This window comes from Mauremys mutica, chromosome 10, assembly GCF_020497125.1.
Source record: "Mauremys mutica isolate MM-2020 ecotype Southern chromosome 10, ASM2049712v1, whole genome shotgun sequence".
NCBI lineage: Eukaryota > Metazoa > Chordata > Testudines > Geoemydidae > Mauremys > Mauremys mutica.
Genome location: NC_059081.1, coordinates 50,248,886 through 50,268,079, shown reverse-complemented (window position 1 = coordinate 50,268,079; position 19,194 = coordinate 50,248,886). Strand labels below are relative to the sequence as shown.

At 38.2% G+C, this 19,194-nt stretch overlaps 1 protein-coding gene across 1 annotated transcript in view; it reads right to left on the bottom strand.

The window, feature by feature from the left end:
- Nucleotides 1–5,318: 5,318 nt before the first annotated feature.
- The window catches only part of WDR75 (WD repeat domain 75), a 33,844-nt gene continuing 19,968 nt past the window's right edge, over nt 5,319–19,194 (bottom strand). Inside the window, exons 15-21 of the mRNA XM_045032445.1 lie at nt 17,727–17,821; nt 16,277–16,372; nt 15,340–15,509; nt 14,586–14,645; nt 8,558–8,704; nt 8,372–8,463; nt 5,319–5,659 (exon numbers count right to left, since the gene is read on the bottom strand). Coding sequence (XP_044888380.1) covers nt 5,452–5,659; nt 8,372–8,463; nt 8,558–8,704; nt 14,586–14,645; nt 15,340–15,509; nt 16,277–16,372; nt 17,727–17,821 — 868 coding nt within the window. The 3' untranslated portion in view covers nt 5,319–5,451. The remainder of the gene's footprint in view (nt 5,660–8,371; nt 8,464–8,557; nt 8,705–14,585; nt 14,646–15,339; nt 15,510–16,276; nt 16,373–17,726; nt 17,822–19,194) is intronic.

The window sequence follows — 19,194 nt, the reverse complement described above, 5'->3', positions numbered from 1 at the left end:
GGGACCCCAAGACAGGGGTAGTGCCTGGACTCAGTTCAGACTTGGTTCAGACTCAGGAGGGTTAAAGAACATGGGATCCAACAATTGATTCCCTCACAGCAGTCTGGTGAATGGCCAAGAGGGAGTATTTAACTAGACCTGTCACAAATGCCTTCCTCCTTTCTTTCAATTATTTCTTTGTCCCATACCTAGTAGTTTCAAGACTTGATTTATGTACTTTCATTTTCATCTGCATCTCAAGAGTAGTGTTGCTTATATCTAGCTAAGCCAGTTTATTTATAATTCAATCTTGCCTTTATCCTACAATAATGTAACAGTAACTCCTGTAACAGATGAACATTGATTCCTATCAAGTGACAGGAGTATTACCTTGTTCCATATCACGTGCCTGGGGCCAGGAGATAAAAATCAGTCTCCTATCTGTGTTCTTCTGTGGTGCTCATATTACAAATACAAAAAGAAAAATATAACATTTCCACATTCTTTAGAAAAAAGAACCAGAATTCAGGAAACAAAATTAAGGCAGACATTATGTCTTTACTTTAACCTGGTGTGTCACATACTTAACCATACTTTTTAATGTCCATTGAAATGCTCTAAAAATTTCTCCCAAGTTCTGTGTAACAGAGTAAAACAATTGTAATTATTTTATTGTAAAAATAATGACTTTCCAAAACAGACACCCTCACATCACCTACACTCTGTCCACTAATCTTTTTTTGGTGGAATTGTTCACATTCCACCAAAATTGAGCAGCTTTCAAACAGCCATCTTTTTCTACTTAAAATCTACCAATTTTTTTTTCTTTTTACCTGAATGTAGACTTTCCCCCAAAACCTAAACTGGTCTAAGGTTCAGGACACGCAATATTCAGTCCTAGATCAAGGATTATTTTAAGATCAGCTATCTTATGAGCTACTAGGGTTAGAAGAACAAGTCACATAGTCTTTGGAGAGTTGAGATTTCACCTCTTCTAATGTTATAAAGTTTGTTATCCTATCCCTGGGAGTTTGTAACTAGCAGGACTTAAAATTACCATACCGTATTATATAGACAATCTAGTTTATATAACTTCTGGAGGTTTTAAAAGTGTTCTTTTTTTCCCGTCACCCTGTGTATAGCCAGGGCTACAGGAATACAGCACATAAGACAGGTATAAATAAATAAACATAAAAACCTCTAAAAAGTGCCTAAAATAACTTTTTAAAATGTGGTATAAACAAAGCCCATTCTTCTGCCTTTGCAGCTATCACTAAACTCCATCTGTAGGGATATATTATTTCCATAGTAAGAAGACTACCTCAAGTGGGGGAAGAAAAAACCCAAACAAAACAACAGTGCAGAGCCAAACAAGCTTCCTTAATAACCAAACAAAATAATAAAAAAATATATGGGAGACATAAAATCCGAGATAGCATGACATATGGCTCTTATTGCCACCTGTTTAAGAGGAGCTGCATAATTTCTTTGCTGCCAACTATGGTCAACCCATCCCAAGTTTTCTGAATAATTAAAAATAAACTATGGTAAATAGCACCTTTCATTTCAAAGTATGCTTAAGGAAATGTGAATTCCTTTGAAATTGGAATCATCTTGTCCATTATGTATTTCCATTCAGGCATTCACTGTCAGTTTGAATAAGTTACACAAACCAAGGTAAAATTCTCCTCCCAGACCACGTTTTCAAGGCTGACGTACCCTCTCTATACGTGTGAATACCCACTGCCCTAAGTATACAGAATAAAAAATAGTTTAGAAATAGTGCTGTTGTCTTTCTTTAATAATAGTATCTGGAACCATATATTGTCCTATAGAGAGCAGATTAGTACTTAAGAGCTCTACCAGGTGATTGACAGAGAACTTGGATCTCAGTCAGCGTCTGTGGACATTTCATACTAACACCTGATAAATTTAATAAAAACCTATGGACTCAAAGTTGTCACTTCAATAAGGATGACTATGTAAAATCCACTATTTTTTTTGCTTCTCGGGTACACACCTGAATGAAAAGAAAGTAGCCTATTTTCTGTCTCCATCTGCTGGTAGGAGGTCATATTATCCATATAGCAGTGTTGGGATTGATCTAAGATACTAGAGTTAGTTTTTCCATTGCAATGAATGCCTGCCAATATTGGCAAAAATAAATTAAAGCAAGAGTGGACATATTTTACCTTTTAGCAACACACACTATTTTTGCATTGGTGGTATTTAGTTTGCCCACACATTTAGCATATTATGTGACACTGTGTGCCAACTTCACTGCAGTCACTTCATGTATTAGATTTGAGGGGGTTAAATAGTTGCTTATATTTGGTGCTATTTTGTCCAGACATCCTACAAGTGCACATAATAGTTTGGTTTTGAAACTTGTGCTACATGAGAATTATAAAGTTGGGAAGAATGTAAGAGGAGGAACCTAATGATAATATATCAGGCTCACTACTGCATTCATGGATCAGGTAAGGCGTAGGCTCATAGGTTAAATGCAGCAGTGTGGAGTTAGACCCTAGGTGAGGGAATAAACACTGATCTCTTCCTGAAACTTGGTCCTGTTTTGAGAGACAATAGGAATGCAGGAAACCAGGTAACGCTTTACCATGAATAGTGTGATGTTGCCAACTTTCCAATTTCTGGACACCCCTGATCCATGCCCTCCCACAAGGACCCACCCTCAATTCACTCCTCCCTTCCCTCCACACCCAGGCCAGGGACCACTGCACTCTCCCCACCCCACCAGTTACCTGCAGGGGGAAGTCTCCTTCCACTGCACCTGCTCCCCTGCGACATGTTCAGCCTGTCCCCAGCAGCTGGGCCTGGGTGGGGGGTAGGCTACTGCCACTGCCTCCCACAGCCAGGCTCTCTCTCAGTCAGCCTAGCAACTCCCTGACCCATTTCTGGCTGACTCTGACGCTGGGCTGGACAGGGAGTGGAAGGGATGGGATCACCCCTTCTCACACCAGCTGCTCCACTCGGGGTCAGCGTGAGAGCCCACCAGCCTCCCAACCACTGTGGTGGCTGCCTGTGAGAGAAAGTGTGAGCCTGGCTGTGGGAGGACAGAGCCCCTCTCCCTGCCCTGGCAGGTCAATCTGGGGGTGGGGCACGTGCCCCCACATGCCCCGCTAGCTCCTGTAGGTGGCAACCAAACTTCTGGTGTCCAGTATTCCTTTTAGACCCGATATCTGGCAACCCTACCCTTGAACAGCTACTCAGCCTGTATTCCTCACTGATAAAATGTTGTCCTTTGAACAGAAAGAAGCCAGAGTTCCTTAGGCTACTGAATAGCATATGGTTGACACTCCTCTCCCCCATAATAGCCATTCAGCAAATACTTGCAATATATACCATCATATGCTGTTTTAGTTACAGAACTGTTAAACAATGATGACACGGAGATTCTGCTGGTATCAAACTATTGTAAATAAGCTTGATGGGCAGTTAAAACAGACAGACTGTATTACATTTCCCAACAATTGTTCTTTCCTTCAACTCTTGGGCAATCTATCAGTTTCTCAAACTCAGTAATAATGAAGTTTCCTGTTACTGTTTACCTGTATTCCTTCTGTAGCATTACAGTACATACAATTTCTATTATGATGTGTGCAAAACTTCAATACACAAGAACATCCACACTATTTGTAACAATAGAGCAGAATAAATGATACCCTAAAAAAGCCATACTGAAGTATTGTGTGTTCTCTTCCTTTATTTTCTTATACATAGATGGCAGAAAAGAGGAAGTCTCCAACATGCTGGTTCAGTCTGCCCATCTGTGTGGAAGAGGGTTGAATGCTGCCTTGGTCACTGTCACCTTGTGTGATTCTCTGGATACTTCTGGAACCCTCTAGAATTCCATTAGAGCTCCACGTAGAAAATTTCTCCTTGACATTTTGATACATTGGGCAGATCAGCAAAAAGTGCTGAGCAATTTTTTCCACTGATGATTTCAGAATACAAAGTCATGTCATTGCTAGATTTACGCTGATAACGCTACTTAAGCACCATACTCTAGATAATCTTTGAGCATTTGTGGTTCCTGCTTTGAACTGCTCAAGTCTAATTAACAGATCTGAGTGATGGATAAATTGCTAATAAAATTCAAATGTCAACACTATAAATTGACTGTAAAACAAGAACAGCAGTGTTTTAGTGAAAAGGTAGAAGTGATACACCCAGCCAAATGGTTCTGGATACCTTTGTTTAGAGCTCAAGAAAGGAAGCTTTTCAAAAACCCTTTCTACACCCTACATTGAAATAATTAAGGGCATGTTTATATTGGCGGGGCATGAGGAAGCTAACACTGATTTTAATACCGGTGATAAAACAGTGGTAGTTGGGGGCTGAGCAACAGAATGCCCATTACGTAAGTGGTTAAAAAGATCTGCCTGCACAGTTAACGGTTATATTATTCTTTGACTATTATTCTTTGCTTTATTTATGTACCAGAAGCCCATTAAAGGGTTCATTGCCCTTGCAGAACAGGTGCTGTTTCTTTTAAGTGGTCAAGTTCAGTCAACTGGAATTTTTTAAATGTTTCATTAGAAAGTATTGATCACAAATACTTTCAACATCTGAAGCACCTTACATCCAAAGATCTCTCAGTGCTCAACAAATGTATTTCAAACCTGCGAAGTATAAGGCTGCATTCACCCATGCTGGCAAAGGGAAGTGGTGGCGATGGGGCAGGTAAGCTGCTATTTCTGGGGGATTAGGACAGTCAGGGTTTGCACTGCTGAACTCCCAGGGATTCTGCCTGTTAGTTACCTCCTTCTCCCATCCTGTGTGTTTTGTCCACATCCTGTCCACCACCCAGATTGTATGTTCTCTGCAGCTGGGACTGTCTTCTATGTTACTTGCCTGTACAGAGCCTATCACAATGGGACCCTGATCCTCAATTGGGGTTTTCAGGAGCTACAAGATAAATAGCAACAGCTGCTATGCAGTGAGGTTCAGAGTCTATAGAAATCCTGGTTGGAAAACTGCCTGTCCCTTCATGATCAATACTGCCCACTTTTGGGCCCTCTGTAGGCCATCCCTGACAGAGCAGTGGTTCTGGGACCCTTTCAGAGACTTTCTTGTGCCTTAGATATTTGAGGGCACCAGCCAATATAACACAGAACTGAATCAAGCCCATCATCTACATTTTACAGGTTGGAGAATAAACGACAGAGGTTAACAGTTGTTTGAGGTAACAGTGTGTCTGAGACAGAGTGGGGACAAAATCCAGATCCTGTGCTTTAGTCCCAAGACCAGCCTTCCTTTCTTAACTAAAATATATTAAAACTTCAAAATACTTGCTCTGAAATAAGAGCTTTTATATCAAATATCAGAATCCAATAAGAAACTTATGACAAAGGATTGAAAGAGAGCTTTTTGGTAGAACACAGCATTTAATCCATTAACATAATATTTAAGTTCATAAGAAAATATAAAATGCAACATGTCTTGATGTTTCTAGAGAGCAGCTACCCAACTGTAGTCCATTCTTCTTATCTTTCGCAGCTGTTTTTCCTGAGATTTAGACAGTTTAGTTTGGGTAATTTCACCCAAAAACTCTATAGGATTTATATGTTGTTCCATCTCAGTAAGCTCTAAATCCTCATCTGATTCATCCTCTGCTTTTTCACTGTCCATTTCAACTTCATCAACCACTTCTCCGGTTCTTTAAAATAGGAAGACAGACAAAAAGAGAGACTATCAGCATATTCTACCACAGAAAGGAATGAGAATATAGTTTTGATACTAAATCATGATACCGAGTCTGTGCAGGTGAATTTTATATACGTTATATGACTTACGTAGCACTGCAAGAGCACTAGGTACTTTACTTACAAGGAAAAGATATGCCCCAAAGAATTTACAATTTAAACAGATTACTCATCATATGTAGGACATATATACACACAAACACATTACAAATATCTATAGTAAGGCCTAATAGTTGGGTCTGATCCAATATCCTTTGAAGTCTATGGAAAAATTCCCATTGGCTTAAATGGGCACTAGAACAATCCCTTAAACTGAACAGCTATATGTTCAACTGCATGTATCACACACCTTTGCCCATCTCACCCACTCTCTACCCACTAATCCATTTCTCCTGGATTTATTATAACAATCCAAACCCTTGAACACTTCCAAATATCTGACGTTTTATTTGAAATGAAACACATCTGATAATTTTTTTCTCCATATTATATTTGCATAAGGTATTGTATAGACTATATTCAGTCCTGCATCAGTAATAGGTATAATCTCATGATTTTACAGGACTAGAAATGGGTATTTTATACCATTGGAAGAATGAGTTTTCCACCCTCCCTACAGGCCACAATATCATCTTTAAGGCCTGAAGAATGCAGAGATATCAGACCTTAAAGTGTTGACATTTATAAGTATAGAAAAAGCATCACAGTTAACTTTTCAAAGAAACTTTTAAAAGTTATTGCTTATAGTGTCCTCTCTCCCGCTCACACTCCCTCAATCTTGTGCAGACGACCAAATGATCTTAAGGTAGAATGGGTTTCAAAAAAAAGAGTCCCAATACAAATGTTTAAAATAGTTACCTACAGAATACATGCAGCTGCATGTTGTCTGAAAGTTTAATTGGTCTTGTCTGAGATGATCTGTATAACTCTCTACTTGCGAGTAACATGGGCACCTTATACTCATCACTGAATTAAGAAATCTGTACCACACTATCTATATATATCTATATCTATATATCTATCTCTGCCTGCCTTTATCTTGATGTCAGTATCCGTATCTGCCTGTCAATGGTATATACACTTCATGCATATGCAAGTTATATACCATTGACAGGCAGATATGGATACTACATCAAAATAAAGTGCATAAATGTTTGCATGTACATGTGTTTATACAATTTTTATATATTTGAATATCACTGTCTTTTTAGAGCCTCATCCTACAAATTCTTATGCTCATGTGTAACTTTACTTATTTGGATAGACTCAGTAATTACAATAGGATTTCAGATGAGTAATGTTACACATGTGTAAGTATTTATAGGATAAGCTGTTAGACTGTATGTGCAGAAATTCTAACCAGGACTACTGACAAACCCTCTTAATGTAGATACAGCTTATACCAGCTAAAAAGTGCTATTGCCCATATAGCTTAAGCTGGTTTAGTGAGCGAAGCAAGTTCTACTGGCAAAAGCTCTTGTATACTGATATAACTGTATCTACATGACAGCTTTTGCTGGTATAGAAATGTTGCAAAAACAAGACTGAAAACACCCCCTCTCTGTACCAGCAAAGGTTTCTAGTGTCTGGTGTATGTCTTTGCAAGTGTTTGTGAAATGCCTAATGCATAGGGTACCCAATCCTGGTTTAAGCTGGTGGGCACTACCACAATATGAATAATAATTAAAAAAACCCCAAACAAACAAAAAAAAACCCCAACCACAACCCGTGTTTCTCTGGAGATCTAATTCATTGTTTGGTACACACTTATGTATGAAAGGTTTTCAAGAATAGGCGGTCTAAAGGTTAATCTTAGCATGCTAAGTATTTTATTGGCTTCAGTGTACTTAGCATGCTAATAAATCTACTACAAAATTACTATCATAGGCCACCAACCTATATGGATTTTTTTTTTTTTTTTTTTTACAAGAACATACATTTATCTCACAAAAGAGTAAGCTTCATAAATGAAGACACCTCAGACATACCAAAGTGTTGCATATTGCTGCTAAACCAGTTAATCCTGTAAGTTTGCTATGCATGCTATCAATAAATTAAGTCCCAATTAAAAAACAAACAAACCTAGGCACTCCTGTGGGGGCCCCTCTCCCCCAATTTTAACTATTTAAATTTTGACTTCATGATCTCCTTTAGAGATACAGTATTCAATTCTTGAGACTTCTAAAATGGGGAGTATGTAGAAATGAACATAGATTCAAAGTGCAATTCACTAATACAAATAAATGGAAAGGTCTGTGAATGTCTAACAGACATTTATGTAAAAATATCATTTAAAAAAAGATTTGGTCCTTGAATGAAGGTTGAAAACAGTTTAATAGGAAATGAGAAATTTCTAAACTTAAAAGGCAATTTTGCTTATGTTTACATGGAGGCCAGAAAGTTTACCCTCCTGCCCCCAAATCAATAAATTGGCACATATTGATTCTAACAACAGTCTAACAAGATCTTACAGCTTAGAGGGAAAGGTTATACATTTACAAAGTAGCTTTAGAAGATATTTAAGTGGTTGCAGAAATGGCACCTTAATTATCATCATTCTTGTTAAAAAAAATAGGAAAACTGCCACAACACTTAGGAAGATCTAGCTGATATTTTCCAACTGATACATGAAACTTATTTAAGCCACCAGCCTTGACTGTTTTTACCTTTTATTCTCCTTGGATATCAGCATTGAATTAATAAAAATGGAACACAGGAAAGAAGCAGATGGCAACACATGTGCAGGAGTGTGTAGGAGCTGAGGAGACAAGAAAACAGGTTTTATTAAAGTTCTATTTTTCATGCTTTTATATATGCATGTTTATCTCACACACACTCTCTCTCTCTCTCACCTCTTTAATTGCAGGTGAATCTTGGGCTAAGTGACTCTGGACAACTGCTGTGTCAAGATCTGCATTCTCTTTGGATCGTTGTTGATGCCTGTGCTTTCCCAATAGCAAAGAAAAGGGGGTCATAGGGAGACTCTCCTCTACTGCCAGCTAAAAAGAGCAAAGTAAAAAACAGAATAGGTAGTTTAAAAGGGGAAGGAGGCCTTCCTTTGTGAGAAGAAGAAAAGGACAATTTTTAAGTGCCAAGAATCTGAATTCCTCCTCTCATACTAATGCCAACAGCTAACAAAATGCTAATGTTCAGCAATGTGTTTAGAATTTACCAAGGCACAGTTCAGATATAGTCTAATTACAGTCAGATAGAAATATGCAAGGAAGTTCACATACAATCTAATTCACTTGGATATTGTGAATATTCTGCTTTAAATTTTACATTTAATACTTCACATTAAACTTTAATTCAGTTATAATCAGAAAAGTGACTTTGTAACAACAAAAAAAGCACCTTTCTACTCAGAAGATCTGATTTCTGTGCACATTCTAAATAAGATCAGATTACTTCAATTACTCAAGGGCATATTATCCCCTCTGCCTCTGTATGCAGGGTGGATAAAAACTGATAAGGTCCAAATTTAGATTATAATCTATTAAGGTCATTTAAATTAAATAGAAAAATATTAAGCAATACATTTGCTGCCAAATATATATTACACTGGACTGGTGGAAATCACTCACTGGTTATGCACCTGGAACCAGAATGTTTTGTAGTGCTAAACCAGTTTGACAATAGTAGCCTCTTCTGCAGGTGCAGGAAGAATATTTTCTTTATTTCAGTTTATTCCCCTAGTTCAGTTAAATTACTTGCTCATTCAAAGTTAAGAAACTAACTGGGAGTTGAAATGGCAGGAATACTTTGTTTTCCTCTTGCAATCTATGAATAAAATCTAGGTGTGAGAGGATGAGATCTATTAGTTCTAAAATCTTGAAGGACACGATGACCAGAAAATCAGTTTAATTCACTAACTGCAGATATTACCTTTATTTAATAAATCAAGTTTTAAATATGAAAAATATTTTGCTCAACTTTATAAGAAAAAAAGTTTAGCATCCAGCACATTTAAGGTACTTTTATTTAAAAAAAATTAAACTTCTATTCTTGTACATTTTTAATTGAGTTTGAATTTCCACCCAAATAGCGCTTGGCACAAATCAAGTAAAAAAAATTAATCTAGTAAAGAAGAAATGAATCATTCACCATTTTCTAACATAACATTTTTTATTAATGATCTAAATAAATGTAAATTAAGCTATATAATTGCTTAAATCAGCGTGTATAGATTTAATGTATTTTCCTTATTAGCAAAAAGAAGCACCACATATAGTATAAAGGCTACATTTAGTTTCAATTCAACCTGCTTTAATGGTTACCAACCCATGAGAAACAACTTTTCTTTTGGAAAATAACTAAAAAGTACAAATACAAACCATAATTAAAATCAATGATTTAAATCAAGGTTTGCTGCTTGCTGATTTAAATAATGATTTAAACCAGTGATTTACCTCAATTCACTCTATCTGCGTGATAGACTGGCCAGGGGACTGGCATCCAATGGCTCTTGGGTCCAGCAGACAGAATCATAGAAGTGGAAGGAACCCCGAGAGGTCATTTAGTCCAGTCTCCTGCACTCAAAGCAGGACTAAGTATTATCTAGACCATCCCTGACAGGTGTTTGTCCAACCTGCTTGTTAGGGGGCTTATTCCTTCACCCTCCTACTTCCCTGGTCCTTCTTGCAGGAACAGAGAGCAACAATACCCGAAGTCCAAAGGCGCAAACAATTCGATGTTTATTGGGGTGAACTTCCAGCAAGCATGATTTCAGTTTCCTTCCTTAGTGTCCCCCTTCCCAGCTCTAACACCACAGAGCCTTGCCTGTACCCTGTTTCTGTTCCCATCCTCTGTTCCCATTTCCCCCTTTAGCAAAACATGATCCCAATTCCCCCATTCCCAGTTCCGGTTCCCATTTCTCCCCCCCCCCTCCCCCCACTCTTACTTCCTGATTGACTGCAGACTATATAGTAAAACTTGAATTCTGCTTAGCTATACCTTAACCAATCATTTTACTGAAATTTAACTAACCAATCCTAACATACTGTAACATGGTTATTTAACCAATCATACCCCACCACCTTAATTGGTTTACACCCAACAAAATTAATTATACAGTAGACAGAAACAATCACAGAACCAGACAGAGACCATGCAAATAAACATAAAAAATAATACAGAAGTGAGGATTTCACAAATACATCTATACAGACATAAGGGTTTTCCAGCTGTGTCTATTGATAAGTGAGTTCTTGCCAGACAGGATGCTATTAAACTAAGTTTCCTTTTACATCTTCTAGGCTCTACCCTTTCTCTGGCGGTGATAGGAATATCAGGACAGGACTGTATTCCTAATAGCCCAATAGCACCTTATTTCAATGTGACTAGTTTGGAATGTGAGGATGTGACCATATACTTCCCAGCTTATGGCTGCCTAACTACATCTTAGCTGACGGCCTTAGCCTGTCACAGTAAGAGAAGGCCATTACAGAGACACAGTTATTTTTGATTCTTTCTTTTATACCTCTATAACTAGCTAAGTGATAAGAATACACCTAAATTCTTAAAGTATAGGCCTTTGCAGACAGGCCTGAATATCTATACCCTAACACTGCTCTTAAAAATCCCCAGGGACGGAGATTCCACAACCTCCTTAGGCAATTTATTCCAGTGCTTAACCACTGACACTTAGGAAGTTTTACCTAATGTCCAACCTAAACCACCCTTGCTGCAATTTAAGCCCATTGCTCTTGTCCTATCCTCAGAGGTTAAGAACAACAATTTTTCTCCCTCCTCCTTGTAACAACCTTATTTGTACTTGAAAACTGTTATGTCCCCTCTCAGTCTTCTCTTCTCCAGACTAAACAAACCCAATTTTTTCAATCTTCCCTCAGAGGTCATGTTTTCTAGACCTTTAATCATTTTTGTTGCTCTTCTCTGGACTGTCTCCAATTTGTCCACATCTTTCCTGAAATGTGGTGCCCAGAACTGGACACAATACCCCAGTTGAGGCCTAATCAGCGCAGAGTAGAGCAGAAGAATTACTTCTCGTGTCTTGCTTACAATACTCCCAATACATCCCAGAATGATGTTTGCTTTTTTTGCAACAGCGTTACACTACTGACTCATATTTAGCTTGTGATCCACCGTGACCCCCAGATCCCTTTCTGCAGTACTCCTTCGTAGGCAGTCATTTCCCATTTTGTACGTGTGCAACTGATTGTTCCTTCCTAAGTGGGGTACTTTGCATTTCTCCTTATTGAATTACAACCTATTTACTTCAGATCATTTTTCCAGTTCATCAAGATAATTTTCAATTTTAATCCTATCGTCCAAAGCACTTGCAACCCATCCCAGCTTGGTATCATCTGCAAACTTTATCAGTGTACTTTCTATGCCATTATCTAAATCATTGATCAAGATATTGAACAGAACCGGATCCAGAACCGATCCCTGCAGGACCCCACTCGTTATGCCATTTCAGCATGACTGAACCACTGATCACTACTCTCTGGGAATGATTTTCCAACCAGTTATGCACTCACCTTATAGTAGCTCCATCTAGGTTTTATTTCCCTAGTTTGTTTATGAGAAGGTCATGCAAGACAGTATCAAAAGCCATACTAAAGTCAAGATATACCACATCTGCCACTTCCTTCCTATCCATAAGGCTTGTCACCCTGTCCAAGACAGCTATCAGGTTTGGCTGACACAATTTGGTCTTGACAAATCCATGCTGACTGTTATTTGTCACCTTATTATCTTATAGGTGTTTGCAAATTGATTGCTTAATTATTTGCTCCATTATCTTTCCGGGTACAGAAGTTAAGCTGACTGGTCCGTAATTCCCCTGGTTTCCCTTATTTCCCTTTTTATAGATGGGCACTATATTTGCCCTTTTCCAGTCTTCTGGAATGTCTCTCATCTTCCATGACTTTTCAAAGATAATTGCTAATGGCTCAGAAGTGTCACTTCTGTGACTTCCTTCTCCTTTAACCCAAGCTCATGAATCGAGGATCCCAGGGAGAAAGGGAGTTACAGCTAATGCAGCTAACATTATAACTCACCAATATTTCCTCTGCAATTTGGACCCCATCCTCTAGGGAGGAGTAGGTCTGGGGGCATGGGCTGGGTGGAGCCACTTGCATGGCCCCTGTAAAAGCCATGTTAACAAGGAACTTGAGAGGGGTAGTTGAAGAAGAGGGGCCACACAAATCCAGTGGAACCCCCCAAAATCCAAATCACATCTTCCCTGTCCCAACATGGGAGCAGAGGTACAGGTCCAAGGCAAAGCCAGACAGATTCTATACTGGTACATGCATCGATTAACTTCGAACAACGTATCCTTTAATACACATGCTGATGCATGAACTAGAAAGAACCATCTTGACTTTCAGATTCCGGGTGTATACATAAGCCTAGAAATTAGAATTACCTCCCCAACACTGTCAACTGAGCAGCCTGGATCTGGAATCAGACACCCCAGGGCAGTGGTTTTACACAGTCACTTCTCAGACTAGTATCACTACCACTGAACTACAGAGTACAGCTGAGTAAGGAATAAATGATGAATAGTTACTATTTTCCTCAAACAGATGAATATGGTTTTAAAAAGTCTATTTTAAATCTTACTGATTTGTTTTAGATTGTAACTGTGAATACTAGCTATCTGAACTTTAATCCCAATTAAGCGGTACTGTTTTTGTTCTGATTCAATGAATATGGAAGTACTCCACATTGCCGCTTAAGCCAATCTAACTTATGTTGCTCAGGGATGTGAAAGTTACAGCGACCTAAGCGTTGTCCACACCGGCGCTATGTCGGTGGGAGATGCTCTCCGATGCAGCTGCGCCAATGTAGTGCTTCTATAATAGATCTGCCCCTAGTACGAATGTTTTTGGTATATGAATTTTAAGTTCACTCATTACTTGCTCTTAGGATTTTGAAATTCACTTATTAACACTAGTGATCATGAAGATAAATCAAACTTCCACTTTCTATGAAACTCAAACAAAGGGCCATTAACAATATGACTACAGTAGAACCTCACAGTTATGAACACCTTGGAAATGGAGGCTGTTCGTAACTGAGCAAAATGTTATGGTTGTTCTTTCAAAAATGTACAACTCAACATTAATACATTAAATAGAGCTTTGAAGAAAAATGCTGTTTTTAACCATCGTAATTTAAATGAAACAAGCACAAAAACAGTTTCCTTACCATGTCAGATTTTTTTAAACTTTCCTTTATTTTTTTAGTTGTTTACATTTAACACAGTACTGTACTGTATTTGTTTTGGGGTTTGTTTTGTTTTTGTCTCTGCTGCTGCCTGGCTGGAACCAGAAGTATGCAAATGAGGTGTGTGATTGACCAGTTAGTTCATAACTCTGGTGTTCATACCTTTAAGGATCTGTATGTATAATTTATAAAATATGAATTGACTTCTACACAAAGTCAATTTTTTGCATTTTCCCAGCTCTACATTAAAAAGCATTTTCAGACGTTACAAAATCCAGTATCTCCATGATTAAGTATACAAGAAAATAGTTAACACCGAAAACTAAAGATTTTAAACAGCTGCAGTGAAATGCCAACTGAGAAATAATAGCACTTTAAAATACTAAGATATCGCGTTTAAGATATGTGCTTTTAAATACAGATATAACACATTTTTGCCAGGAGAAAGGACAGCGATTTGTTACTTCAGCTTTTAATAAGTCTCTATAAAAGGAGCAATACTGCTGAAAAATAAGCAAAAATTAAATTAAACATGACTGCACCTTTAAATTAGCCGCTCTTGCTCCATGTCAAGGTTATCTGAACACTTATGATAGAAGAGAATTTAGATCTGACAAATAAGTGTCCAACTGAATGAATTTTGAACTCCTTTGCACAGCTCGACTATCAGAACAACTATAAAAGTACCTGTTTGCTTGATGGTGTAAGCCTTTCTTCTGCGGACTTTGTGCTAAATGTCAGTAGATCCTAGAACATGCAGAATGATGCAGTCAGATTATGGAGTGGAACAAGGTGTTCTATACACTTCAATGTATTATTTACAAAATAGTTTCACGATCTGAAAAGTTATTTGAGTGAAATAAAAGCAGACACATTCCCCACTGTGGTTTCTGTATGAAATATGCAACAAAGCAATGAAGGGGAAAAAAAAATCAGAGACCAAGAGGTAAATTAAGGTTAATGTAGATGGGGGGGGGGGAGGGAGGGAGAGAAAGAGGGGGAAGGAAAGACAAAGCTCTGGGGGAAGCTAGTTGGTTTTGGATTTAATAATTTAATGATTTTTAAAAAATATTTGCATAAAGAGCAATAAATAGCTCATAAGGCAGTCTGATAAGTGTTAGGCAATCATGGCAATTATCTTTATAGATCCCCAGATTATGTAGTGTTGCTCTTTCATCTGGTTGAGGCAGTAAAAACTACGAATAACTGAAGTGGAATCAACAGTAATCAATTAAGAAGCTGGACTGTTGGAAACTGAAAACTAATGATCACATCATACCTTGTGCGGGTTAAAAGCAGCAACATCATCATCATCATCATCAGAGCAGCCCATTACACTGACTACCAGAGGCTTGGATTTTTATTGCTTGATCAGCAGTTAGTGTGAATGTGTTAAAGTGACAGTTCTCTTATTTCCCCTTCCCCGCCTGTCAGTTCTTACCTGTGTTTCAGTCAGGAAGTAAAGCTGAGATCTGCTTAACCACTGGTGTTTTTCTGAGCCAATTGAATCAGGGACATCTCTTGGAATGAAGACAGCCCACTGGACTCTCTCTCTACAGACATTTCTCTGGATACAGAATGGCCTTGGCTCATTTGGCTTAAATACAAACACTGGCAAAACAAATTTTTTATTTTTAATAAACAAAAGCATTTTCTTCCCACCTTTCTTGGGCTAGACAAGGCCCCACATGTCAAAGCCAAAGATGTGACTCCCCTTAACTTCAGTGTGCAGTTATCCTTAATTGGATGGATAAGATGTTACTGAATGATAGGAGGCACTCCCATGCCCAAGAATGTACATGCTACCTTCATGGTATTCCCAGCCAGAGAGCAAAAACAGAAACTAAACCCCTCAGTAAAGCAAAAGATCTACATGAGACATTATACACAGTGAAACAAATGCTCCACTCCCCCTAAAGTTAGGTAGTGTGGAAAGGATTAAGAACTAGGGATGTAAATACAGTTTAAAAAATTAACTGTTAAAATAATTTAAAAATATCAACCAATTAAAGGGCCAGCAGAAATGAACAGTTAAGGCGGGTTAACTGGTAAGCATTAGTCTTACTGGTTATCTGGTTAACATTTTACATCCCTACTAAGAACACCCCATGCAGAAAGAGTGACTGACCCATATTTTCATTGCCAAAGCAGCCGTCAACTGTGTTCTGGGAAGGGTGGGTGGCAGGGGAGCCCTACTTAACTGCTGGTGTCAAGACATGGCCCAGTTTCTTACACAGACAAAATTTAAGGAACTACAGTCTATTTTGTGCATTTAAAAAAAAAAGTCTTCAACAATAAAAATACAATCTTCTAGAAGCTATGATTTCACTGTTGCACTTTCACCATCTTTTGCTAGCGAAAGAAACCTCTGTACTTACAGTCTGAACCTTCCAAGAGCCGTGAGACTGCAGCAATGTTTTCTGAAAGGGGGTCAGGTTGCAGCACCATGACATTGAGCTGGGCACTCCATTCCACTAAAAAATAAACCATAAGACATGAAAGGAAGTCAGATGTTTTACTAAATAAGAGGCCAAATGTGGAAAAGACACATATAGCTATACCTCTGTCTGGAAGACTCAAACTTTAATATTCACAGATGAGTCAAAACAGATATAAATACGAGTCCTGCTGTACCAGTATAAGAGAAAAAGGGTTTGATTATCTAGTCAGTTGGCGTTTGCTGTGCACACACTCTAGACCTGAATGTTTTTTAAAAAAATATTAAACTCTGATTTGCATAAACTAGTCATACTTGTACGCAATAGAAAGAAGCGTACAATATTGTTTGGAATCCTGCTATCCCAAATCCGTTCATTACTCTTCTCCAAACTACTACTCGGTACAACCTGATTTAGTTTGTAGGCTCTAAAAAGGAGATGGAAAATAACCCTTGCATATTGACAGGATAGTTCTCTAACCAGTAAAAAGCTGTTAACCTCATTCTCCTACGTTGTACTCAGCCTGTGAACATGCACAAAATTGCAGGTTTTAAGCTTTTTAAAATCACTGATTTAAATGTTCACAGTTGTGGGGAATTATGGGAGAGTAAGACAATTATCTGGTGACAGCAGACATCAAGATTCAAAAAGTTAGCTTTATAACTGTTAACATCACATTGCAAAATATACAAAGTAACTCTCCTTAAAACAAACTAAGAAGTTCTCAAGCAGTATTTTTCTCATTTTGCCTATCTGAATTTCTACTATTGATGAGAACTTTGTTGGTTTGCATGTACGATGAAATCAATGTTTACTGACATTTACCAATAAAATTAAACTTTCCAAGCCTAATCACATTCCAGCTCAAAAAAATCCCTCAATAGTCAAAATGTAAGTGTAAACATTTCAGCCAAGATTGCTGCAGGCTTTACAATGTGGTAGTGTCAGTGGAGCAAAGAGGGACTTCAGCAGTGGTCCCCAACCTTTTCGTCCGGCAGGCGCCAGACAACGGACAGTGGCAGCGGTCGAGCATCCGCCGAAATGCTGCCGAAATTCGGCGGCATTTCAGCAGCGATGTCTCTGGATGACGTCGCTTGTCGGCGGCAAGCGGCATCATCCAGAGGCGTTCGGCAGATGCTTGACCGCCGGCCAGGATGCGGAAGCATTTAGATGCGCCCGTGGGCACTGTGTTGGGGACCCCTGGACTACATATTATATAGAACTGAAGTATGTAAAGTACCTCTATTATGCATCCACAGGCTGTAAAGTGGCAGGTCAGTTTAGAATCAAAGCTCAAAGTATTCGGGGTCACACTGAAAATGTAAGTGCTAACTATTATCAGTACTGCCCTGGCAGGTAACATTCACTGATTTAACAAAATCAATCTTACATGCACAACTGAGCAGGTTCCAGCAACACAGAAAGCCATTATCGGTGGTGCCAAGAAGGTATTTGGAACAACTTAGTCTCCCAAAACACAAGTTCCTAGGTGAATAAAAGTCAGAACAAAAGTTAATGAGCCTTCTGTTTATCTTTGTAAATTACCATTACACTCACAAGCACACTTTCAGTTAAATCTTAAATCCTTTTAAATTAAGCCAAATTCTACTCAGTTATCTACTGTAACAGCAGAATTTAGTCCTCTAGATCCATCTCTAGTGGCTCAGTAAGAAATATAAGCAAACCTTTTGAAAGCGCTATAATCTTAAAAAATCTCAGCAAAAAGCAACTGTGTCTATGGACACTTACGCCATTATAAGCCTGATTCCACACTGGTCACAAAAAACTGTTAAATAATCATCGGTGCTAAAGAAGTCACAGTGTAGTAAAAAATCCTATATTTAAAGCATTCCTACCTGTGTTACTGAACAGTACGAGAAATTTTCTCTCTCCTTTTCAGTTTTACTAGTCTAATTTACTTTTCACCATTAATATGATTTTCTTATTACATCTCCTCAGATTGGAGAGTAACATTAGGCTGGTCTGTTTCTAATCAATTTTAACTTCTGGTTCTCTTGTGCTAGTTCAATTAAGTAGCACCCTGATTTCCAGTACTTCAAGAGAAAATATTTTTGTCTTTAAAAAGCCTGTGTGTGATGACATTTCTAATATTAATATCAGAAAGTAAGTTTATGCGTTTCAAAAGGGTTAGTTACTCTAGGTCTAATGTAAATGACAGTTCCCCTTTAATTACAGCATAGCTGTCCAATACATACAATTAAGGCCATCCAAATGATTGATCAGCCTTCAGAAAATTTATCATTGTACCACATGTAGACCATAGCTAACAAGAAAAAAATTCTCTGGGTCAACAGATTACAGATTTATCATTAATCTAAAATCTGGTCAATTTTTTAAAAAGCAAGTTTAACATAGCTGTGGTTAATACACCTGTCCCTGAATTTTCCTGCCAGCTTCTATCCTTTTACAGTCACATATTGCTCAGTTTCTTTCCCCTATTGTGAGAGACCCATAAGAAATTGACTATTCAGAGGAAAAAGTGAAACTGACCATTACAAAAATGCTGACAAATTCAGGGAACTAATGTTATAGTCCTAAAGTGTTCCATGAACACCAACAGGTCAAAAATATTGAGTTTTGCATTTTAAAGTTGACAGTGTCCTTTTAAGATAGCCATAACTCAGTATTTGTTTTCAGTCATTTGCTGCAAATAGTTACACCTCAGCAGGCTAGGTACTTGATAGCAGTACTGTGTCACCATTCTCAGGAGCACCACCTTTGACAGGCAATACTTCAAAGAAAAAAATTTCACAGCATTAGCTAATCTTCACAGAAATATAAGTTCCCATATGGCAGGAGGATAATGGATAAAGGGTCAAAGCTCGGAGAATAGTGAT